This window comes from Pelobates fuscus, chromosome 10 (assembly GCF_036172605.1).
Source record: "Pelobates fuscus isolate aPelFus1 chromosome 10, aPelFus1.pri, whole genome shotgun sequence".
Classification (NCBI taxonomy): Eukaryota; Metazoa; Chordata; class Amphibia; order Anura; family Pelobatidae; genus Pelobates; species Pelobates fuscus.
Window position 1 is genome coordinate 40,600,137 of NC_086326.1, and position 26,531 is coordinate 40,626,667.

General features: G+C 42.6%; 2 protein-coding genes across 3 annotated transcripts in view; both read left to right on the top strand.

Annotated features, from left to right (window-relative positions):
- ZNF384 (zinc finger protein 384) overlaps positions 1-6,713 on the top strand; it is a 33,543-nt gene extending 26,830 nt beyond the window's left edge. The window contains exons 7-10 of one of the 2 annotated variants that reach the window (XM_063435198.1): positions 2,584-2,766; positions 3,019-3,097; positions 4,444-4,602; positions 4,709-6,713. In XM_063435198.1, coding sequence (XP_063291268.1) covers positions 2,584-2,766; positions 3,019-3,097; positions 4,444-4,602; positions 4,709-4,942 — 655 coding nt within the window. In that variant the 3' untranslated portion in view covers positions 4,943-6,713. The remainder of the gene's footprint in view (positions 1-2,583; positions 2,767-3,018; positions 3,098-4,443; positions 4,603-4,708) is intronic. The other variant, XM_063435199.1, reaches the window with a different exon arrangement.
- A 6,218-nt stretch (positions 6,714-12,931) lies between these two features.
- ING4 (inhibitor of growth family member 4) lies at positions 12,932-23,913 on the top strand. The gene is made up of 8 exons (XM_063433963.1): positions 12,932-12,989; positions 15,460-15,531; positions 15,910-16,076; positions 19,916-20,030; positions 20,274-20,382; positions 20,515-20,659; positions 21,127-21,188; positions 22,608-23,913. The coding sequence occupies exons 1-8, from the start codon at positions 12,953-12,955 to the stop codon at positions 22,645-22,647; spliced, it is 747 nt and encodes a 248-aa protein (XP_063290033.1). The 5' UTR covers positions 12,932-12,952; the 3' UTR covers positions 22,648-23,913.
- Positions 23,914-26,531: the final 2,618 nt, after the last annotated feature.

Consider the following 26,531-nt stretch of genomic DNA (forward strand, 5'->3'; position numbering starts at 1 on the left):
TGTTTAGAGGTTTTTATTTATTTATTTATTAAGGCATTTTTATTACTTGAAGGAAGATGTCCCGTAACATAACATAAAAAATGATTTTAACTACTTAATGAGACGTTAAAAAAATATACTCTTCTCCAGCACTGATACTGCCTTCATTATTCTGGGTATTACACTAGTGTGTAACATCCAACCCAACCATGCTGGTCCTGCTCATCCACAATTGTTATAAACAGGGAATATGTTCCTAATCAGCAAGCACCTCTCCGTTGCCAGCATATCAAAGTGTGAGCAGTTGTCAGTCCTTTCCAATAATACTCTGGCCAGGTGTGAGGGCAAATCACATAGTACACCAGCTGTAGTTGCTGTGACAGTGTAAAAAAATTGCCTATAGTAAGGTCTCCTGCTTTTGAGATCACTCTGTTTTAGAGGGATAGCCCGTTTTCCTGCTAGAAATTGATTAGTTTGAATAGGGACCATATCTGTATATGGCATACAGCAAATTATGAATAAATGTATATGTGAAGCTTTCTGTTAATTTTTAAGTAAACAATTCTATCATGACTGGTATACATCAGACTGTGGACACATAAAGGGCATTCCACATAAGTTACCATTTTCTTATAATTGATTGTCTACTCTAGGTGCTGCATTGCACCATAATATAAACTAGATTCAGATATTTTTCTTTAACCCAAAAATTGGCACCCATCACATTATTTTTTTACTTTAATTTAAAATTATGCAAATACACTTTGGGATTGTTTTAAACATTTCATGATATTGTAATGCTTCTACCATGACTTGACAAATTCATTAGAATCTTGAATTGATTATTGATTACATTTCTGTATTATCGCTTTCTTAAAGAATCACACAGATGGAAAGTGAGCATTCTTTTTTGGCACATTTCCTGGGCTGTAATGCTGCCCGTGACTACTTACCTCATACACTGTGGGAGACGTTTGATGTGCCGGCAACCATTATGAGTGTTCATTCATTTGAAGAGTGTCACTAATGAGCTGGACTACCCATCAGCATGGACAAATACTTCTAAAATAAACACTACCCTCCGTTTTATAACCTAACCTCTGCACAATGTACACCCTGGAAGAGAAGCATAGTATTAGTGAGCAGATCTCACTTGCACCTTTTGGTGCCAAAATACAGGAATGCAATTAAAACTGCAGCTTTTAGATAGGTCTAGTTCCACAGAGTTTTTTTTGGCCACCTTGATGTGTCTGTTCTGTGTGTAATTACTTCGTTACTGATACAAAAGCTTACTGCTTTCTGTCGCAATCACGCACCTAAGACTGGAGTAACACCTGTGCCCCTAGAAAGAACCCGACTCTCTCCCCCTCGAGCAGCCGGATTAGAAAGGGGGGAGGGAGCGTTTCCATTCAGACACTGTCACGTGTCCTTCCCCCCTTCCATTGTGCCGTGTGCCCTTATGACACACGTAATCCAGCACTCCCAGATCTTCCACAGTTGTTTGTGAACTAAATCCTTTCCAATTCCTTTGCTTTCTTTCCATGGAACTAGCACTTTTCTGTTTCTGTATGCTGTGCTATCCACCCGCTCTGTGTTCCATTTTTCTTTGCTCCCCCCACTCTTCCTTTAGGCTATGCCTCTTGTCCTTTTTCTTACAAACAATTAATATACCTTTCCTTTGCTCTCCTACTACTTACCAAAACATTACATGTTTACCCTTTTCTGGCTTCCTTGTCATTCACAATACTTCTTCATATCTTAAATCATTCTCATTCTCATCCTACTTCTTCCTGTGCTTATCAGCTGTTTTGAAGAAAAAATGGTTTTAATATTTTATTAAAGGTTTTCTAACAGTGTGTCCTTTTCCTTTTTATTTGTTTTATTTTATTTATTTATTTGTTTGCATTTCATGTTCTGTTAAAAATAAAAAAGTAAAATAATAATAAATATACTAATAATACTCTTGTGTCCTTCCCTTTTCATATTTGTCCAAGGAGCGCTGCTGGCAGTCTCAGAACAATAAATGAGGCACACACTTACTGGATTTTAACTGCATGCCTGGCAATGACTGAGGTCATCACACAGTGAATGTACAGCAGTCGGGCAAAGTAGAGCAATCTAAAATGACAGTGCTCCCTTGGAAAATATGAAAATGTTGCAGAAATACTTTTTAATGGAACATGAATATAAAATATACACAATGGCAGAAATAAAGAAAACCTTTTATTAGCGGGAAAGTAATCCTAAATATTAACAGCTGTTTTTCCTTCAACCCCCTCTCTGTCCTGTCCTATCCTTTCCCAAACACCTTTTTAGATTAAAACGCTTTCCTTTTCCCTACTAATTTCCTCGCTTTAACCTAGCTGAACTCATTCTTGAACCTACAGTCTGGACCTGCACAATGCTGTACCTCAGTCTTACCTGTCATATCTCTTCCTGCTTCTTGTCACCCCATAATCTCTACGCATTGGCATTTAATACCTCTATACATATATAGTGCTTTCCTAAATCTCTCCCTACATGTGTACATACTATGAAAGTGTCCAGGCTCCACCTAAATATCTGAATGATCCCAAAGACCCACCCCCTGTGTCGTTCTGGCAGGATCCACACGAAGGTGCCTAATGTTGTATCCAAGCCCCTCAAGTGTCCGCACTGCTCCAAAACCTTCGCCAACGGCTCCTACCTGGCCCAGCACGTGCGCATCCACTCGGGGGCCAAGCCCTACAACTGCAGCTACTGTCAGAAGGCCTTCCGCCAGCTCTCTCACCTCCAGCAGCACACACGGTAAGAGAGCAGGAGGAGAGAGCTGGGGGAGCCCCAAGACCAGCATGTGCCCTCCCCCCTTCCTACCCCACTCCTGCTGCATGCACACGTGTCTGAATGGAAACTGATTTAAAGGAGGGATACCATCCTGTATGCTCATTTCACCCTCATTAACTCCCCACCTTCCCACACCCTGTCCCCTCCACTCCTTAAATAACTCAATTTGTCAAAACTTGAGCTTGTTAGTAATTCTATTTTTTCTTTTCTTTTTAGGATTCACACTGGAGACAGACCATACAAATGCGTACATCCAGGCTGTGATAAGGCATTCACCCAGTTATCTAATCTTCAGGTAAATGTGTGCATATTATTATTATTATTATTATAGTGGTGTTCTTGTCCCTCTAGTTATGGGATAGCCAACCATCGTCACTCCAGATGTTGTGGATTACATTGACCCTGGAGCTTTGCCAGCATTATGGAGGATGTAGTCCACACAGTTGCCTGCACTTTTTCTAGACCGCACCTCCCTTTTGTTTTCATACTGAAACCTCAGATCATTTAGCTTCTTTCACCTATTCATTAATATTGCTTGTCTTACTGAGCTGCTCTCACCTATTTCTAAACATTGCTAGTCTGTAGTTACAGAATTCTTGCCATCTCTGCTTGAAAGGGGCACTCTAAGCACCATAAACACTTAACCATGCTGTAGTGATTATGGTGCCAAGAGCCCCCCTACTGTCTGTCATTCCTCATTGAGCTCCTTTTATCATCCTTACTGTGCTTCTCTCGTATCTGCCTTAACTCCATCCATACAATGCTTCTCCCATCTCTGCTCTAACCCCATACTTGCTGTGCTTCTCCCATCTCTGCCCTAACTCATACTGTGCTTCTCCCGTCTCTGCCTTAACTCCACCCTTACTGTGCTTCTCCCATCTCTACCTTAACTCTATTATTAGTGTGCTTCTCCCATCTCCACCTTAACTCCACCCTTACTGTGCTTCTCCCATCTCTGCCTTAACACCATCCTTACTGTGCTTCTCCCATCTCTGCCTTAACACCATCCTTACTGTGCTTCTCCCATCTCTGCCTTAACACCATCCTTACTGTGCTTCTCCCATCTCTACCTTAACCCCATCATTACTGTGCTTCTCCCACCTCTGCCCTAACTCCATCCCTACTGTGCTTTTCCCATCTCTGCCCAACTCTATCCTTACTATCCTTCTCCCATCTCTGCCTTAACTCCATCCTTACTGTGCTTTTCCCATCTCTGCCTAACTCTATCCTTACTATCCTTCTCCCACCTCTGCCCTAACTCCATCCTTACTGTGTTTCTCCCATCTCTGGCCTAACTCCATCCTTACTGTGCTTCTCCCATCTCTGCCCTAATTCCATCCTTACTGTGCTTCTCCCATCTCTGCTTAAACTCCATCATTACTATCCTTTTCCCCACCCGCGAGGGAGACCAAATACGCATGGGCGGCAATGGCCACTCTGGCATTAGAATTTAGATCAATTTTATCTCAGCCTGGGAGACAGTCTGAGGTATAAGGTAAGTAAAAAGAAGACCTGAAACATCTAAACTGAAGAGTATTCTAACGTTAGGAATACAGGTTTGTATTACTAAACTTAGAGTGCTTCTTTAATAAACTCATGCACAACAAAGTGTATATATAATATATATATTTGTTTATTTAGTCTCACAGAAGACAGCACAACAAAGATAAACCATTTAAGTGCCACAACTGTCACCGAGCGTACACGGACGCCTCTTCTCTGGAAGTCCACCTGTCTACGCACACTGTCAAACATGCAAAAGTCTATACTTGCTCCATCTGCAGTCGTGCATATACTTCGGTGAGTAGCACTCCATTTATAAAACACCACACCTCCCTGTACTTTACTACTCCTAATAATTTACCTTTCTCTATATGGCCACTCTAACATTTTTTTTCTTTCCTAGGAGACGTACCTGATGAAGCATATGAGGAAGCACAATGCTCCAGACACCCAGTCATCTCCACCTACACAGGTCCTGACCTCGCAGGGGCATTTTACTCCTGTGTCTCAAGCACCCACATCTGATGGACCCCAATGCTCATTCGACATGAATCCCTTCAAAACTGACCATCATAAGGACTTATGTCTGACAGTCTCCACCACCGCCATTCAAGTCGAACATCTCACCAGCTCCTAGTTGTTTTTCAGGAGCCTAAATGTCTGGGGAAGAATTGTGAACCAGACCCAGCGAGGAGAGTGAGATTGGGGATTCTGGGTCAGCCTCAACTTGGGCGGGTGGGGGGAAGGAAAGGACATTTGAATCCCAATATGGGAGGTGTGAGAGGCTGAATCAGGGTTTCTCTACAACATGATGAAGGAAAGGACTGCTGTGCGGCAGCCTCAGCATGGAGAAATTCATGACAACTTCAAATAGTCATGATGGAAAGTACTGCCAAAGTCTGGTTCAGACCAGGTGGAAAGTCTGTGAGACCTCAAAAGTTAGTCTCTCCTGACATTGAACAAGTGGCACGATTAAGCTGCGCTGCACATGCAGTGCCACCTCCCACAGGCTGCGCTGCACACTCCTTACCACATCCCACATTGCTAGTTTCAACTTCCCACAGGTTATGATGCACTCCCAGTTTCCACCTCCCAAGGCTGTAGAGTCTGTCTACTGTAACACAGCCCTGTATCCGCAAATGAAGATTAAGTGAACAGCACCTAGTGATCTGGGAATTCATAGAGCTATTTGTGTGGGCACTGTGGGGTGCATTTTGACAGCATGTGAGGAAGATGCACTGTGTAGTGCTGCATGGAAGGCTCTGGCAGTGTCTCTCGTTGGGGAGGCTGCTCAGCGCAGTGCCACACCGTGGAGAGCCAGTGGCGCGCAGTGTGTGAGGAGGCTGCAATTTGCAGTGCCACATGAAATACTGTGGTGGGCAGTGCCACAAAGCAGGAACTGCCTATATGCTGAATTTGTTGAAGGCAAGAGCATTTAAGCATATTAGACTTTTCTTTTTATACCCTGAAAATAAAATAGATATTTGGGAAATGGGGGGAGGGGGGGTTTGTCTGTTATTATGTATTATTTTATCCTTATTTGGTCCCTCCGTTACATCCTCCTGGAAGCACACTGCAAATACAAAGGGGGCGTGATTAGTACAGACACCACCCATGTGGGCAGAATCCTGGTTATTGGAGTGACGTTCTGCGTTCAAACTTATATTAGCTAGATCTGCTAATCTTTCAGAGAAGGGGCAATAAAGCCTTTTATCCTGAATAGGCTTATGTATAAATATATACCGAACAAAATGTGTATATATACATATATCCACTGTAGCCTAATTACTGGTATTGTTTTTGTTTTATTTTTTTATTTTCCCCAGTGGTAGGGAGGGTGGCTGCATATTATGGGCATGGGGAGGTTGTGGTGGGGTGTCTGTGTTAAATGAGATGGCATCTTCTGCGTTTTCGACAGCTAGGTTTTCTGTCCTGTTTTACTTTTCCTTCTTACATACTCCTTTTTACTGCTTCTCCAATATAATATTTGTTTAGACCTTGCAGCTTTGTCTGATAGTGTCTCCTCAACCAGCCTGATCTTCTGCCTGTGTCCATTGAATGTATATTTATTGAATGTGGTTGTGTTCACAATACTTCTCTCTGAGGATTACTTACATGTTATGATGATCTCAATGGACTCTAACCCACCAACCACATCTGATGTTTCTCTTCTTCCTTCAGTCTTTTATGGTGCCTGTCTTTACCTTCTCTTGCAGCATTGCTTTCCAGTCCTGTCTTGCTTTTCACCTCCACCTCTTTCCACTGCCTCCCCCTCCATAAAACCAAACTTGGGCTTAGGACAAATCCAAATGTTACAACAATGAAAGGGGATACTCACCATGAATTAGAACCATTTTTACCCCTGTTTCTATTATATTGTATATAAATAAACCTCTGTATACAGTGTATTTCATATTCTCTCTACCGGATGAGCTGGTGCTGTCATATTTAGTACTAATTCATGAAAGCTATCAATTTGGTGGCAGTGTGCAGATAAGTTTTCTGAACATGTATGAGAAGTCTGTGCGATAAACTGTACATGTGTGTGATACCGGTGCGGTCTGATATACTGTTGTATTGGTGAGCATAAAAAGAATGATTGTGCAATGTATTAGACATACTACTTGTGTTCTGTGGCAGCAGTGCAGATAAAGATGTATGCGTGACAGATAAAAGCAGTGCATGATGGTGGTGACTTAGGCCGGGAGACCAAACTATAAGCTGCTCAATATGATGTACATGTGTAAGCAATAAACCAAGCTCAACATCTAGATCTTTATAAATAGCTGTTCTCAACATTCAGTTGCAATATTCTCTGCCAATGTCATATTATTGGTAGTTGAATCAAGCCAAACTGCGTATTTAAACTGACACTATAGTCACCAAAGCCACTTTAGCTTAATAAAGCAGTTTTGGTGTATATATCATGACTCTGAAAGCATCAGTGGTACTGCTCTGTAAATTTAATGTTAATTATATACAGGAGAGTCTAGCAAGCTATTAACAGAAAGGGATAAGAAATTCTAAATTAAACAAAATTTGCAATAAAGGAAGTATAAACATTAGATGTCTCATTACAGGAAGTGTTTAGGAAGGCTGTGCTAGTCACATGAGGTGTGACTAGGGCTGCATAAACAAAAGTGATTTAACTCCTAAATGGTAGAGAATTGAGCAGTGAGACTGTAGGAGCATGATCTATACAGCAAAACTGCTTCATTAAGCTAAAGTTGTTTTGGTGACTATAGAGTCCCTTTAACCTGATGCTCATACAACCTGCGACAACCTGCTTGATGACTGTGATCTAATGTCTGACCTCCAGGACAAGAGAAGGGTACAAAAACATTGACCCAGACAGCCACTACATAACCTGCAACTCTATGGTCTGGGTTGAATGCAGTATTCTAGGGGATGTAATTTGCTTGGTATTTTCGGCACCAAATCTGTACAGTTGTAGCATGCAACAATCATATGTAATTGATAAAGAATCTGGCACTCATATGTAATTTTAAGGTTTAGAGCCCCTGTTCCAAGTTCTCAAAACGAAATGCTAACCTGCTAGGTCTCTTTGATGGCAGAATAAATTAGGCATTTTGACTCCTCAAACTTTTATGAAGGCAAAGGCTAGCTTTCCTGAACTCATAAACCATCCCAGTATACCATGCTGCAAGTGCATTCAAGAAGCCAGGTCTTTGTAGTGCAATTATTTAATTTATAAAGAGCAACATTGGACATGCATAAAAGTCATAAACCACTATTTACCTTGTACCCAGAGTGGTTCCTGGTATATGTGTAACGTTTTCTTAGATGTAATGCATTACTATTTATATCAATCTTATTTTCCTTTTTTCAATGGAAGATCTATATACACACACTGCATTTTGAATCAATTACTGGAGAGAAAAGAAAGGAGGGAAAACGGGGAAGGAGTGGAAAGAGAAAAAAAATCCTGTCTACTTTTTTTTTTCCTTCCCCTGCCCACGTTTTTTTTTTTTTTTTTTTTTTTTTTATATTCTTTATTTTTGTTGTGCACGAAAGAACATATGCATGTTAGCAATGCCACAATAGTAATCACATGCAATTTGTAAACAATTATTAGTTAACAGTTACATGGCATTCTGAGTGTCGCACAATTTTTTAAAGGTGTATAGAAGCTAAATACAAGCTGGTTAGTTACAGGCTTAGAACATTAAGACATGTAGCGTTCCTTAGGAGCAGAAGGGTTAATATAGGCATACATAAAGATTTCAACTAGCAGGGTCATTTTTAGCAGACACAGCTATATTCAGCTGAGCTCCTTAACAATTTGGGGAGAGACTAGCTAGCAGTGCAAAACATAATATTTTTCAAGAAACTAGTTAGCCTTGGATGAGTCCCATAATAAGTGTTCATTGTTGTCTGGGGTATACTCAAGTGACTCTAGAGTGTCCTGCTGCCCGGTACAGTCCATATGCTTGGTAAGTGGTCGTGGTAAAGGCACCTTGGGTTCGTCATTGGGATTCTGCAGGCTGCCGCCATACACTTGGTTCAGTGATAGTCTCTATCAGCCGATGCCTTCTCTTGTGGGACAGTGAGTGGTGGTTGGTGTGATGTTGAAGGCCGCGGTGGCAGTGCGCAGTGTGGTGACATCCTTCCAGCCCCAGGCTGTTTTGTAGGCCTGCATCTCGGTGCCACGAACTCGAAGACTACTGGAGCTTGAGTTGCTTCCCCTCTCGGGGGCAATGGAGGGCCTGCTGGTCTTTGGCCGCTTGCGGCGATAACGCCTCCTTGCCTGTGGACGATGCGTCCGGGGTTTCTCCCTTTTGGCCTTCAGCCCGGGTGGGCTCTGTGGTGTGGGGGTGTGTGGGTTGCCTGTCGCTATGCCCGAGGGTTCCCCTCCCTGCCCCTGCCGCCAGCTGCCTCTCTTACCCGCCGTCTGTGCAGGTTCCTGAGTGCTTTGAGCTGCTCTTATGCGGTCGTTGAGTTGTGCCCAGAAACGGCTGAATATCGCGTTCAGGCGCCGAGCTGTGTCTCGTCGGATCAACTTTAGCTGTAGCTCATTATTTGCAGTCAGCGTGTCGGCTGTCGCCATCTTGGAGGAGCTGTGTGGGTGCTGGCGTTGCTTTATCTCCGCCTCGCTTCCCCGTATAGCTGGTGGATGCGAACACCCTTTGCAGACCGGGATGACCCCCGCCGGTCCAAAGGGGGGGGGTAGGAGGTGAGTAGCGTGGGGGTTCCATGCACTGGGTTCCCCGCGAGGAGAGCGGCCGCCTCTCCCCTACAGGGTCTCAAGTAGGCCTCAAGTTGCTGGTGCCGGTTCCCGGTAGGCAGTGGGTTAACGGCTGGTATCCTTCGCTTTGTCCGGGTGTCCCCCACGTTTCTATCACCCTCCAGGTGCTGTACGTGCTTGTTTTTTGGGGCTTTTGCCCCAAATTGTGCCATTGCGTTCAGGAGCTCTGTAGCAGCACGTCCATGCAGCCCAGAAGCCAGGCTCCGCCCCCCCCCTGCCCACGTTTTAACTACATGGCTTTCCATAAAATCACAGTTTAGTGCAATGGAAATCCTCAATCTTGTATCAAGATTGTAGCAGGTCTATGCTGTGATGAGATATTATTCCGTGTGAGCATTACATAGGTTGAGTAGCTGAGACTTCCACTCATAGCTACAGTGTGCTATAATCTTACTAATTATGGTGAAGGGCAAGAGAGTTCAACATTTCACATCACAAAAAAAAGTGGCCATGTGATTAACCCAAATTTATTTAAATCGTTTGTGGCTTTAGGAGTGCAAAGGGTATCTAAAGATTTGGTGGTGTGTTGAAATGTGATAGTATGTCTCTACATCCACATATCCCTTGGATTTTGCGGGAATGGATATGGGAAAGCCACACTGGACAAAGAGACCACTTAAAGGGACACTATAGTCACCAAAACAACTGTAACTGCCACATAACACCTGTTCTCCACTACCTGCATTGGCTTCCAATTAAATGGCGAACATATTTTAAAATTGGCCTGCTAACCTTCAAACCCTTAAACAGTCAAGGCCCACAGTACCTGAAAGAGCTCTTGCCACACCCTACCTTCCATCCCGTTCACTTCGGTCAGCCAGCAAATCCTTCCTGTCCGTGCCAAGAATAAAGACAAACTCAGGTTCCAGTGCATTCAGCCACGCTGCCCCTACCTTCTGGAACTCTTTACCGTGAGTAATCAGGGAGGCACCATCTTTGCAGACTAAAACCATCAGGCATTCAGTCCGCTCAGCTGACCTTCAGAAACTCCTAACTTTTATGTATTTATGTTTGTATACTTGTAAAGTGCTTTGAGTCTCACAGGGGGAAAACCGCTATAAAAATCGCAAATTATAATTAACTTAAAGGAGTGGTTTTTGAGTATATTTCATTCCCCTAGCAGTGTCACTGCTCAATTCTTTGCAATGTGTGTGCCAGTAAGGGGAGGGAGAGTGTAGGAATGAGAGTGTTAAAAACAAAAAAAGTACACCAATGAGCACGAAGGGAGGTGAGTGAGCGATCTATCTTATTCACATGACAAGAAACATAATTTATGCACAGAATTAACATTAGGCAGCCTGTAAGTTCTGAGTTGCTAGAGTCTTGCCCCAGGCACATCATTTTCCAGTAACTCCATAAGTGCAATGTTTCAAGCTGAAACACTGCACATATTGACTCCTACCACCATGATCACTTCAAATTACTGAAGTGGTTATGGTGGTTGGAGTAATCCTTTAACATCTGATTGAAAATGAAATATTTTATTAAATGCAGGTTATGGGAATCACAGCAAGGGTACATAGTTACATAAGCTAAAAAGAGACGTGTCCAAGTTCAGTCTTCCTCACATTTGTTTTTTTGCTGTTGACCCAAAAGAAGGCAAAAAAAAAACCCAGTTTGAAGTACTTCCAATTTTGCAACAAACTAGGGGGAAAAAATCCCTCTTGACCCTGTGTGGCTAGGGCTGCATAAACAGAAGTAAAAGTGACTTAACCCCTAAATGGCAGTGAATTGATTAGTGAGACTACAGGGACATGATCTATGCACCAAAACTGCTTCATTACACTTGTTCAGATGCCTATAGTGTCTTTTAAAAGGGGACACTATAGTCACCAAAACAATTTTAGCTTAATGAAGCAGTTTTGGTGTATAGATAATGTCCCTGTAGTCTCACTGCTCAATCTGACATTTTGGGGGCTAGATCACTTTGTTTATACAGCCCTAGTCACACCGGTAAAAGTGTATTTTAGAGTATTTTATTATTTGCCATTTCGTTCAGGTGTATTTTAGCATATTTCTTTTTCTTTGCATTGCTATTATGGTGTGCCGTACAAATATACTACAAAACAATAAAATAAATACATTTGGAGCACCTGTTGGCATAATCCGGATGCTGCCATGATGTAGTTAGCTATGAGGCGTCGACTCGCTAACACCATGGACCGCGGCAAATTGTAATCTGCCGGGCAGGGTGCACTCATTGTGTGCTGGTATTGTTATCCTTGGAGCACGTTAAGTGCTCTCACACTGATTATCTACAGTCATTACAGGGGCTGGCCAGGGGTAGGATTTATTCCCAGTAACTGGCTGTATCTCAGATTACATAAAACAATGTCAGTGCAGGTTACAGTGGGGAGATAGTGAGACCATCTCTGGCTTGTCCTCTATTGTAAACCGCCAGTCCCATAATGCTCAGCCACACATCTGTGCCTTAGACTTGCTTTGATGCTCAGCCAGACATGTTACAGGATGGGCCCATAGATAATGCAGTAATTCCATTAAATATGTATAGTGCCACAACGTTAGCCTCCATGGAATATATGTACAGCGCATTTCTCTTCCTGGTGGGGAATTTAAACATCTGGACGCCTGTTATGGTAAAAGTGTATTTTAATAATGACAATAAATGACACTATTTGCTTTGAGTAAAATTGAAAAATAATAAAATACGCTAAAGTACACTTTTACCGTCACACCTCCCTATATGTGACTTACATAGCCTACCTAAACACTTCCTGTAAAGAGAGATGTACTATTTAAACTTCCTTTAATGCCAGCTATTTAGAATTTATCTCCTGCTCTGTTAAAAGCTTGTAGACCCTGCAGGAGAGTCCTGTATGTAATTAAAGTTCAATTTACAGAGCAGGAGATAAATACTTTTAAAGTAAGTTACATCTATCACTTTACCTTTAATCTGGTTTAAAAAAAATTAGGATTCAGTTAAACCCTGTAGTCAGCAATGGAAAGCTGGTTCTGTACACAAGATATAGAGATGCCCACTTAGTGTCCAGTCACTAGCAAGGCTGAAAGTTCTTCGAGAAAGAATGTCCAGGGTTTAAATTAATTGGTTTAATTGTGAACCCTGGATTACATCTCTTTTTAAATAAAACAGAGGAAACTGCAGATAGTCCTACAACTCCCACTATGCTTTTTTCCAGCCAACTGGAGGCCTATTTTGGGAACAAATTACAGGTTTGTAGAGCATGTTGATTTACGTTTTTGGATAATTATGCAGTACTCTGTGTGTGTACAGCAGATTTATTGGATGGCCTGTGTATGTCTTGTCTGCCCCAACCAATATGGCGGGAACGAAAACCATAGAGATTTCTGCTGTGTTGAGAGAGCGGCAGCTGGCCGGAAGTTCATCTTTTGTTGTTCAAGATGGCGGCTGGCATGTACCTGGAGCATTATTTGGACAGTGAGTGGGATCTTAATTACACACATATCTCTCTCTCTCTAATACACAGTGCAGCTCTCTCTATATAACACACCCAGGGCGGCTGCCTGTCTCTCTATAATACACAGTGCAGCTCTCTCTATATAACACACCCAGGGCGGCTGCTTGTCTCTCTATAATACACAGTGCAGCTCTCTCTATATAACACACCCAGGGCGGCTGATTGTCTCTCTATAATACACAGTGCAGCTCTCTATATAACACACCCAGGGCGGCTGCTTGTCTCTCTATACTACACAGTGCAGCTCTCTATATAACACACCCAGGGCGGCTGCCTGTCTCTCTATAATACACAGTGCAGCTCTCTCTATATAACACACCCAGGGCGGCTGCTTGTCTCTCTATAATACACAGTGCAGCTCTCTCTATATAACACACCCAGGGCGGCTGCTTGTCTCTCTATAATACACAGTGCAGCTCTCTATATAACACACCCAGGGCGGCTGCTTGTCTCTCTATAATACACAGTACAGCTCTCTATATAACACACCCAGGGCGGCTGCTTGTCTCTCTCTAATACACAGTGCAGCTCTCTATATAACACACCCAGGGCGGCTGCTTGTCTCTCTATAATACACAGTGCAGCTCTCTATATAACACACCCAGGGCGGCTGCTTGTCTCTCTCTAATACACAGTGCAGCTCTCTCTATATAACACCCAGGGCAGCTGCTTGTCTCTCTCTAATACACAGTGCAGCTCTCTCTCTATATAACACCCAGGGCGGCTGCTTGTCTCTCTATAATACACAGTGCAGCTCTCTCTATATAACACCCAGGGCGGCTGCTTGTCTCTCTATAATACACAGTGCAGCTCTCTATATAACACACCCAGGGCGGCTGCTTGTCTCTCTATAATACACAGTGCAGCTCTCTATATAACACACCCAGGGCGACTGCTTGTCTCTCTATAATACACAGTGCTGCTCTCTCTATATAACACCCAGGGCGGCTACTTGTCTCTCTATAATACACAGTGCAGCTCTCTATTTATCACACCCAGGGCGACTGCTTGTCTCTCTATAATACACAGTGCAGCTCTCTATATAACACACCCAGGGTGGCTGCTTGTCTCTCTATAATACACAGTGCAGCTCTCTATTTATCACACCCAGGTTGGCTGCTTGTCTCTCTATAATACACAGTTCAGCTTTATATAACACACCCAGGGCGGCTGCTTGTCTCTCTATAATACACAGCAGCTCTCTATATAACACACCCAGGGTGACTGCTTGTCTCTCTATAATACATGAGTCTTGTATCTATATTACACACACACAGCAGTTACAGTCAGCATTCGGCACTCTGGATGTTATGGACTACATATCCATAACATCTGGAGTGCCAATCAGGTGAGATGCAGCCCCCATCATCTGGAGTGCCAAAGGTTGCCTTTCCCCACTCTAGGAGATGTATACACATTGCATATACTCATTGATGTAGAATGCAAACATAATACAGTTCTCTACCACTAAATCACACACTGGAAATGGATAGAAATATTGCAAAGTTTAGTCCAAAATCAGCAAACTGGAAAGGTTATTTTTCCCCACTGTTTGCACCTTATATTTTAGCCTAAAACTTAAGATTCCTTTGTTAGATCATGACAATTCCTGCTTTAATGAATCCGAGAATAATAAATCCTTACCTGTAAACTAGGGATTAAATTGGCACTATAAACGCTGTAACCTCTACCAAATAATTCTAGTGGTCATGGAGCTCTGAGTCAGTCTGCTCCCTCCCCCATTTAGTTTGGAAAATTGTGGCTGGCCTTGCTCCTCTGCAGCTACATCTATGCAGATTTTTTTATTTTCTTATTGTCTGCGCAAATCCATCCAACTTTGTACACCAAATGGTAGGCTGAGAGCCACCCCACCATGCTCATTGCTGGTCAAAGTTTGATAAAATATCCAGTGATGCCAGGAATTACACATTGCTGTACCAGATATTTGCACTCCCGTATCCCCTGCTTTCTTTATTTTGTGGTGGTGTTTTTTTTTGTTTTTTTATGAAGTTGGATAAGAACTGGGAGGGGCGGGGGGTTAAATTGTTTAGAGGATTTTCATGGAATAGGTTTCTGTGGCTAAGCAGTTTTATGATCACAATGCAAATCCTCATAATATTTCAACATTTAGTGAAAATCCATCCTGGAATGTGGGGCCATTTTAGCACCATGTGGGGATCAACAATTTTGTCCAAAGTGTTTAATAAGCAGATGTCGACACACTTTTATTCCTAGTATATTCCATGATTGAAATACAGGGTAGTTCATTACGTGTTTTTTTCTTGTTTTGTTTTTTTCCCTCAAATTTTGCAATACTGCAGGAAATAACTGTTTTATAGGGTGGAATTACTTACTGGTACATGCTGTTTGCTTTCATTACAGTTTGTCCTTAGTTTTGATCATATGTACTTGTGTAATATTTTTTTGCAGGTATAGAAAATTTGCCTTTTGAACTTCAGAGAAACTTCCAACTAATGAGAGACCTGGACCAGAGAACAGAGGGTGAGTGTGTCAGTGTCATGTCCCTTTAATCTAAAAACATCATAACTTGATCAGTGTACCTTTTGCTAGGACATCTGGACTCGCTCATTGAACTTTCAGTAGGATGGTGTGACTTGATGTCTTAATGCGTCTTTGCTCTGACAGTGACCCACTGATTGTTTGTGCCTTTAGTAGGACAGTGTGACTTGTTGACTGATTTCACCTTCACTAGAACATATCGACAGAACCAGGATTGTGTGACTTGCATACGATAGAACAGTGTGCCTTAGCGTGACCTTGCCAAAATGTTGTTGACATATGCTGATAGAGTGAGTCCACTCTAGAACAGCATAATAAATGAGTGTTTCTTCCTTTCTTGACCCCACCTTCTTTTCGCAGACTTGAAGTGTCACATAGACAGATTGTCCTGTCAGTATATGAACAGCGCTCGATCTATGAGCTCTGAAGAGAAGCTTCAGCTCCTCAGACAAGTGCAAGAGGCATACGGCAAGTGCAAAGAGTATGGGGACGACAAAGTGCAGCTTGCAATGCAGACATATGAAATGGTGAGAGGCCAACAATAGTTGCATGTCATTACATTATACTAATATTATATTTGCCGGACATAAAACACAGATGCCCACAACCCTGTTGTTATTATTATTTTATTATTTAAATAGCGCCATCACATTCCGTAGCTCTGTACAACGGGTTGACTAACAGACATGTAATTTTAACATACAATTGGACATACAGGAACAGAGAGGTGGAGGGCCCTGCTCAATGAGCTTACATTCTAGAGGGAGTGGGGTATAGTGACACAAAGGGTAAAAGTAGGGATACAAGGTAGGTTGTTAGAAAAGTATTCATTTAGGGCTTAGTTGGTCATTTTTGACAGTTGCAGGAGAGGAGTCCTGGGGGATGGGGGATAAAGACCTGCAGTTTAATTGATATGCTTTCTTGAGTTTTCAAAGATTTTTTTGAATGAGTGGAGACTGTGTGAAAGTCTTACGGAGAAGGGAAGGGTGTTCCACAGAAGAGGTGCAGCCCTGGAGAAATCTTGGAGGCGAGAATTAGAGGTGGACTTATGGATAGAGGATATACGTAGGTCTTTGGCAGAGCGTAGGGGCCTCGACGGGACATACTTGTGTATTAGGGAGGATAGGTAGGTTGGAGCAGCATTATGTAGGGACTTGTAGGCAGCGAGCCTTCAAGGTAGAGGTGATGGTAGTGCCGTTGACTTGGAGGTGAGACAGACACGGGAGTAGTAACACTTGAGGGAGGAAAGACCAGAAGTTCTGTTTTGGACAGGTTGAGTTTAAGGAAGTGAGCAGCCATCCAGTTGGAAATCGAAGAGGCCTCGAGTCAAGATGGGTGGAGAGAGATCAGGAAAGGACAGGTAGATTTGCGTGTCATCCGCATAGAAATGATAATGGAAGCCAAAGGAGCTGATGAGTTTACTAAGGGAGGCAGTATACCATTGGATGATTGTCAGTATGCAAAAAAACAATATTTCGGGGGGGCGGGGCCTGACCGCAGAGCTGTGAAGACGCTTATCTCAGCAGCTCCTGCTAAACTTGGCACCTAAAGCTGAATTTCACTGCCACACCGGCACACAACCGTGATTATAAGGCCACCATTCAAGAGTGGACATCGGAGTGAGGAGAACGATACCTCTCAAGCGAAGAACTGAGCTAAACTCACGGTGAGGCCTACAAGCATGGCAGGCGCAGGGGAGACGGCCGCTCCCCAGCTGCAACACCACGCCGGGTATCTGGCGGCGGGCTCTCGCTTTCCCCCCTCTGGACCGGCGGGGGTCATCCCGGTCCACCAGCTAATGGTGAGCACTCACCTCTGGGACACTTATAAGAGCAACTCCGACCAAGCGACTCCACGAGGCCAAGCCAAGATGGCTGCCGGCAGTGCCGCGAATCCACCGGCACAGACAGCCGAAGAATGGACAGTGGCCTTCCAGGCTAAATTTGAGGAGGTATGCCACAAATTTTGGGAGAGATTGGGAGAGAGGAACCCATCACCTGCCCTGAAACTAGCTACACTGGCAAAGCGACAACACACACCCTCTCACACGCGGCTGAGGCACCCGATTATGGCAAATACACCACGGGAGCAATCAACCGGCAACATGACAAAGCGGAGAGAGAGACAGAGGGGCATTAACCGCCCGAAGCAGACAAGCAGAGCCAAAGCAATGGCGTCAACGCCACCTAAGAGGACAGCACCCCGAGACATTGCCTCCCTGCACATGCAGCGCAAACGGAGGATCATCCGCCGTAAACGGATACCTCCACGATCCTCTAAATACCCAAGGCGAGGGAAGGACCGAATGACACAGCATAGCGCTACTACAGCTAAGCCAGTGAAAAAGGGGAACAGCTACCGAGCCAGGGTGCACAGATCAGCCACAACCCTCTGCCTATCTACTCCATGCACCAAACAAAAGCAGCAGCCCAAAGGATTTATCGGTGAGATGCTGATGCTGACACTTACCTCTCAGGACACTGCCCCAGTCCCTGCCTCGAAGGAATATTGCACACAACACCAACGGATTGGCATTGCAGGCATAGGTTAAACCCAGACAGCAAAGCAGACTTTCCCACACTGTAATACTACAGTGTCGGGGACGGCTCCTGTATCACTACTTGTTAAGTTTACACTGTTAACTGTTTAGAACAATTGCCTTTTAACCTACGTCTTAAACCTGCTTTGAGACATTTACTTTGATTTGTTTTGGCACTAAACTAGCCCTGACCAGGGGACATGTACACAAGGCACCTGAGATGCAGAAGCGGCGTCGGATGAAGCCAGGCCTAAAGGAGGACATTCCCACTGAGCTTAAGTGGACAGTGTGCTTTCAATTCATTTTAATTCTGTAATATCTGGCCTTACTGTTTTAATGTCTTTCTTCTCTCACTCTCCTGGTATTGCTAGGTCTCTCAGCTATCTAGGCTTACACACCAGTCAAGCTAAGCTAGCATGTAACCCACTGCACATTGTCAGCTACATGTTTTCTCTACCTAAGTAGACACGTTCACATATTCAGTCGCCTTGCAGTTTAAAGTGCGCAGTATAGCATAATACTCCAGGCTAATGATAAGAGTCAGGTTTCACATATTAACCCCTTCTTGACATCACTCTCTTATTCTCCCGCAATCATCCCCCCACACACTTGTACCCGTTTGATTCCTAGTCCAGCCTAAATGCTACACATCGCTGCATCACGGTACATGTTTTCACTGTCAGTACGAATATCCTGATTACTCAATCTTCTGTTCTACTACTGCCTGACATAGTAGTCAATGTGTTGTGATTGCCATATCTCTGAGTAATTTTACTGTAAAAATGGTGCATCACATATATATTACTGCCACAGCACTTGCGAGTTAGATAGCACACTTACTGTTAATATAGCATGCCTAATCACACACTCACTTATTTAGCATTCTTTAGCCTGGTGTAACTTGACTGGCTTAAATGCCGACGTATGTTCAGGCACAAAAGCCCAACTCAGAATTGAAGCAGACTGTATAGAGGATTTCATCTTGCAAGCTGTTAGACGAGTCTTAATATTACATAAAGCCTAGCACACTGAAACAGGAGGGTCCCTCAGCCTAACAGCCAGACACCATCGAACCACTTATATCTACTTACTCTCACGCACTCTTGACAAGATGTAACATTAACAACCTATGGGGACACCTTTACCCACTCGTATACCCCTAAGGAGCAATGTATGTTTCGTATTTTAAGTCTGAAAACCTCGACGAGAACCAGTACAATAGACGCCATTACTCAGCTGATATTTAGCTTGTTCTATAAATTTGCTGCAAATGCTTATAATTAACCATGCGTGAGACTTTGCCTGAAATATCATAACCTTTAGTTTAGTTTAAAATCGTATCTCTTATCTTGCAATAACCGTTCCAGCTCTAGCCTGATATTAATATAAAAATGTGCTATCACATCGCATGCCATGTTAAACCTACTGTTCTTAATCGGCTTGCTAATGCTGTTGTGGCATCGCAAGACAAAATGTTAAATGTCTTTACATGCACAAGAAAAATAAAGAATATCTGCACCTGCAGCTTATAATGAAGATTATTCACATGCAGGATACCCTTTCTACCAGTCTACTGCAATATAATGACTATTTTATGTAATTATGCATGGGTTAAAATCAATAAATATTAGTGTATGTGTAAAACCAAAAAAAAAAAAAATATTTCAGAGTCGGTGGCTGTACTCCCTGTGAAGATAAATCAAGCAACTCCCATTTCGGCTGCCATAAATCCATTAGAAAAACAGAGAGATACATAATACCCTCCACCACCATTTTTTGTGTGTGTGTGTGCTAATTCTGTTCCCATCTTTACTATCTTCACCTTAGGTGGACAAGCATATTCGCAGGCTGGATACTGACCTTGCTCGCTTTGAAGCTGATCTAAAAGAGAAACATATTGAGTCCAGTGACTATGACAGCTGCTCCAGTAAAGGCAAAAAGAGTAAGTGACTGCCTCTATCCCACCTCATACCACTACTTAGTCTTCTTCCCCACTGTACCATCTTCACCTCATAATTCTCTACCTCATCTCATACAACTTCCTGCTGTTGCTATCCCTGACAAAATCAAACTGACCCACAAACTTCCCTTTGTGTTTTTTTTTTAACTTACCCCCAGATCTGGTCCCTTAGCTCTTTGTTCCTGTGTACACATTTGAGTAAAATTATGATTGTCCTCTCTGCAGAGGGCAGAGGTCAGAAGGAGAAGAAAGCTGTAAAAGTCAGATCAAAGGTGAAGAACTCAGATGACGAGGCTCCAAAGATCAACCAGAAGAAAATCAAACTAGTCCAGACGTGAGTGACCTGTCCATGTGGGATAAAAGGGAAACCCATTTTGGGGAGAGAAGACCGTGCTATTGTGTGAAGGGTGTATCCAAATAAAAAAGATTGTAGTGTGGCTAAATGGAAGTTTGTTTTATCATTTAGGGCAGAGTATGGCACACCAGCTACAAATTTTGGCAAAGTGCACCCCTCTGATGTCCTGGATATGCCTGTGGATCCAAACGAACCAACATACTGTCTGTGCCATCAGGTCTCCTATGGGGAAATGATTGGCTGTGATAATCCAGATGTGAGTTTGCTTTACTCTTGCTAACTGCAGATAAAGGCTAGTAATGTGTCATGTAATTCAGTACACACAGTCTATTAGTGGTATGTTCGGCTGAGCTTTGAGAGCAAGGGAGTATTTTCTCAGTATGTTTGTCAGTTTAAGGTTGCATGCCTGAAGTTGTGTCAGTGTGATCTTACAGTCACTGCTTCTGCATTGTCAGTGTGTGCACACACTCCTTTATGCAAAATAGTGAGCATATTTCTTATTTACTGCCTGTCCCTGTGCAAATGTACTCCCTTTTCCCTACCGCTTTATGTACTGCCACATTGGTTAGCACATAATCATTCTTGTTTTTTGTGTTTTGGTTTTATTTGCCTCAGTGCTGGGCATTTAACTAAATAAATGACAGTTTTGCAAACCTTGACAGGTAATGGGCATATGGGAGGGTCTGATGCTGTGCTCTCACAATGACTTCTTTTTTTCCATAGTGCTCCATTGAATGGTTTCATTTTGCCTGTGTTGGCCTCGCTACAAAACCTCGTGGTAAATGGTGAGAGTCCATTGTTATCATTACTGCTTAACGCTCACTCGTTACACAAATTCACTTCTTAAAATCCCCTTTCAGCAAACTGTCTAACCCTCCCGCTCACTTGCTACTGTCTCATCTCACTTCTTATCCATCCTATGCGTACTTTTTCTTATCCTTTATGATACTCTTTCTTTATCACATTAACCCTCCTCTCTTTCCTACATATTGACAATAAAAAGGGAATCTAACCACCAAAATAACTTTTGCTTATTGAAGTAGTTTTGGTGTACAGATCATGCTCCTGCAGTTTCATTGTTTATTTCTCTATCATTTAGGAGTTAAATCACTTCTGTTTCTGTCTATCCAGCCATAGCCACACCTCCTGTGACTCATACAGCCTCCATGACAAACAATGTGTTTACTTTCGAATTTCTTAACTCCTGCTCTGTTAATTGTACTTTAAGAATCGGCATGAGCCTATTCCTGGCTCTATTTGGTCTTCAACAGAGTAGGCAATAACAAATTGTAAATTAAACACAGTGTTGCAATAACGGAAGCTAGCAGATTTGCAGGGTTATTCACAAAAGTGAGAATTCACTTTGAGTTTTCACTGTTTAGTTCATAATGTTGTTAGCCTCTTTTTCATGAAGTGTGCAGGCAGGCTGTGAGCGTCTCAGCCAGGGGAGGTGTGACTGCGCCTGATAAATAAAGTGATTTAACTCCTAAATGGTGGAGAATTGAGCAGTGAGATTGCAAACATGTAATATATATGCACCAAGACTGCCTCATCAGAGTAGTTGTTTTGTTTCTAAGAGTATCCCTTTAAGTCAGGGATGGGGACCCTTCGGCGGTCCAGATGTTGTGGACTACATCTCCCTTGATGCTTTGCCAGCATTATAGCTGTAAGAGCATTATGGGAAATCTAGTGCAGAACATCCGGAGGACCGAAAGTTCACCTCCCCTGCTTTAAGTATAAGCAAATTAATTTGGAGAAATAGACCGTAATCCCTTGGTATATCTAGTGAGCTCTGCTTAAAGTAATCACTTTTTAATCTGTCCCCAAGCTGGGTTAATTCTCATTCATGAAACCTCTGTAAATGTCTCTCATCAAATCATACATACAGACCTTCTCCAGCTGTGTCCGGTGCTGCATATCAAGTTTCCGAACCTTTCCAGCTCCATTCATAGTGACAGGCATTTGGATACACTCCTGCTGACTTTTATCCCGCTGTGCAATAGACCTTAAGGATTATCTGAAAATAATAAAGTAAAACCCATGAGGATGTTGGGAGCGGTGCCCACGTATCTCCACACTTTGCCTAGCCCCTCTATGCCTTCTCTTCTACTCACACTCATGCTCTCACTCTTGGCGTGTTTGTGTGGACAGCTGCCCATGGTTTGGTTGTTGTCTTTATCTAACGTTCTCTCTCCCACTCCCAGGTTCTGCCCTCGCTGTTCTCAAGAGCGGAAGAAGAAGTGAGAGTTAAACCTTCTATAACCTGAGGAGGGAGCAACAGATATACCGTGTTATATTTTACTGACTCCCCTTTCCTGGGGCTGGGGGTGTTTTACTGTCAGTATTAGGAGATGCCTCTTGCTTTACCTGGTAAACTGGTGCTGATTTATCACTGTAAGTGGCAGAGATTTGTATTAATGTTACTAGGTTAAGCTTGGGTAAGGCGTCTGATTTTTTATTTTTATTTTTTTAAATCATCATTATTATTTTGATCTAGGGGCAGTTTAGATATTCAGCCCTTGTAATCACTCCATTCACAATTCCGGACTACTGTATATATAATCTGCCTGTGCTACAAAGTCATATCCTATTTCTGCCCCCGTTGTTCTGCATCTATTCCCATCCTAAAATTGCAGGCCTTTATTTCCATGTTTCTTCTCTCGTGGATCTCTGCCTCTTAGACTTTGTAGTACACTCCTCCAATTTCACTCCCCTCATTGTAGAAATCCTTAAGCACTCATATGCCATTCCTTAGCCACTTGTTTTCTTGAAACAGTCCTTAGGTACTCGCCTACTCTGCGCTGGCACTTGGCACCTGTGTGATAGTAGACAATCCTGCAGAAGCCCTAGATATCTGCACTGTGTGTTGTAACATTTTATAGGAGACCACATGCTTTGCTTGCCAGTTACACTTTGTAAGCCCTCTTATACACTACACGCTACTTTCACTAAGCACCAAACTGTTCAGAACTAAAGTCTGAATGACAAATTATAGCTTAAAATAACCAAGGTTTGAATATAGCTGTACTAGAAAATCCCCAATATGTTTTTCAATTCATCATCATTCTCTGTTCAATAAACAAACCACTCTGCCTGATTTTAACAGTGCCTAGGCAGTCTCACACTGCAACCGAGTCACTTGCCTTCCTGTAACAGATTCTAAGTAGCCACATACACTACAACTTGGTCACTTGAGTTCCTGTAACAATTTCTACGCACTCTCATATTCAATATTTCTGCTCTGCTTTTCTGTAACATTCCCAAAATAGGTGTCAGGAAGTTATCTCATTGCAACAATTCCTTGATACTTGCATACACTACACTTCTCTGCCTTTCCTCCGTATAACAATCCCTAGGTATTCACACGGTACATTTTTGCACTGACATACACTACGTCTCTGTCCTCAACATAGCAACCTCCATGCACTTGCATGCCTGATAACATTTCTGTTCCGCCCCCATGAAGCTGCATCTCTGTCCTGATATCCTTATTATTATTATTATTATTATTATTATTATTATTATTATTATTACTACTTCTTTAAATTCTCTCATCTCTACCTTTGAATTTTGGTGCTAAATGGGCTTTTCCCTTTATTTATTACAAGGAAGCCTTTACAATAGGATGTTTATTCAAAAGGTTATAAAAAGGAAACGGTTACATAAAAGAGACATTGATCCACGTACCTCTAATTCTAGGAGAATCTGTGTAGTATGTGCATGCAGCAGGTCATATTCCACCACCGGGGCTCTAGTTATTTGACTATTTTAGCCTTTGTTGCTATTGGTGGTTCATCCAGAGGGATCTTTCTTCATCTACTGCATCCGGTCTGGAATATAATTCTTCCTTGTCCTAACTTCTATGCCCCTAATATAACAATATGTGATTTTCATAGAGTTGGCAAAAAAAAATAAAAAAATGTGAATAAAAATAAATAAATAAATATTGTTTGCTAAAGTGCATGTGTTTAAAATTTGTTTGAAGTGAAAAGCGAAGTATTCTGGTTTGTCATCTTAGAAAATGATCAATGCAGTGACTGATCTGATTGAAAGATCCTCTGGAGGTTGCCGCTCTTGTCTCAGCACACAGTGGTTTGCCTATTCATCCGCAGTTATAATACTTTGTTTAAAAAATTACTGTTTTATCTGCGTGATCATTTTGTGTAGGTAAAAAGAACAAGAATAGTAGAAAAACAGAGAGAAGGAAAAAAAAAAGAGAGTAGCCGGTCAATAATACTAGCTTATGTGAATTAAGCATCTTATAAAATAAACTGCATGTAGACTATATAAAATTAAATAGATCATCATGAGCCCAGACTGAGTTCTTATATCAAAATATGATTGTTCAAGATAGTATCTTTCAAAATAGTTTTGGAATTCCATCTTTGGAAATTACCTTTGTGTATAAGGAATCCCTGCTATGGAGGAGACCTTTTTGTATAATAGATCCCTGCCATGGGAGTGGTACTGTATTATGGATCCTAGCTGTGGAATGGATCTCTGCTGTGGAAGGCACCTTTGTGTATAATGGGTTCATTCTGTGAAAGGGGCCTTTTTAGTATAAAAGATCTCTGCTGTGGAAGAGGGGCCCTCCAGTATTTCCGTGAAAGAGATTCTCCTGTATAATGGATCCCAGCTGTAGAAGGAGCTGTCTTGTATAATGTATCCCTGCTTATGGAAGGTACCCTCATGTATAACGGATTGTAGTTTCTGTATGAATCCTCCTGAGTAATGGTTCCTAGTAATGGGTCCTCTTGCATCATGGGTCCTCCTGTATAATGGATCCCAACTCAATCATGGGTCCTCCTGTATAATGGATCCCAGCTCAATCATGGGTCCTCCTGTATAATGGATCCCAGCTCAATTATGGGTCATCCTGTATAATGGATCCCAGCTCAATAATGGGTCATCCTGTATAATGGATCCCAGCTCAATTATGGGTCATCCTGTATAATGGATCCCAGCTCAATTATGGGTCATCCTGTATAATGGATCCTAGCTCAATAATGGGTCCTCCTGTATAATGGATCCTAGCTCAATAATGGGTCCACCTGTATAATGGATCCTAGCTCAATAATGGGTTCTCCTGTATAATGGATCCCAGCTCAATCATGGGTTCTCCTGTATAATGGATCCTAGCTCAATCATGGGTCCTCCTGTATAATGGATCCTAGCTCAATAATGGGTCCTCCTGTATAATGGATCCCAGCTCAATCATGGGTTCTCCTGTATAATGGATCCTAGCTCAATAATGGGTCCTCCTGTATAATGGTTCCCAGCTCAATAATGGGTCCTCCTGTATAATGGTTCCCAGCTCAATAATGGGTCCTCCTGTATAATGGTTCCCAGCTCAATAATGGGTCCTCCTGTATAATGGTTCCCAGCTCAATAATGGGTCCTCCTGTATAATGGATCCCAGCTCAATCATGGGTTCTCCTGTATAATGGATCCTATCTCAATAATGGGTCCTCCTGTATAATGGTTCCCAGCTCAATAATGGGTCCTCCTGTATAATGGTTCCCAGCTCAATCATGGGTCCTCCTGTATAATGGATCCTAGCTCAATCATGGGTCCTCCTGTATAATGGATCCTAGCTCAATCATGGGTTCTCCTGTATAATGGATCCTAGCTCAATCATGGGTTCTCCTGTATAATGGATCCTAGCTCAATAATGGGTCCTCCTGTATAATGGATCCCAGCTCAATAATGGGTCCTCCTGTATAATGGTTCCCAGCTCAATCATGGGTCCTCCTGTATAATGGATCCTAGCTCAATCATGGGTTCTCCTGTATAATGGATCCTAGCTCAATAATGGGTCCTCCTGTATAATGTATCCCTGCTTATGGAAGGTACCCTCATGTATAACGGATTGTAGTTTCTGTATGAATCCTCCTGAGTAATGGTTCCTAGTAATGGGTCCTCTTGCATCATGGGTCCTCCTGTATAATGGATCCCAACTCAATCATGGGTCCTCCTGTATAATGGATCCCAGCTCAATCATGGGTCCTCCTGTATAATGGATCCCAGCTCAATTATGGGTCATCCTGTATAATGGATCCCAGCTCAATAATGGGTCATCCTGTATAATGGATCCCAGCTCAATTATGGGTCATCCTGTATAATGGATC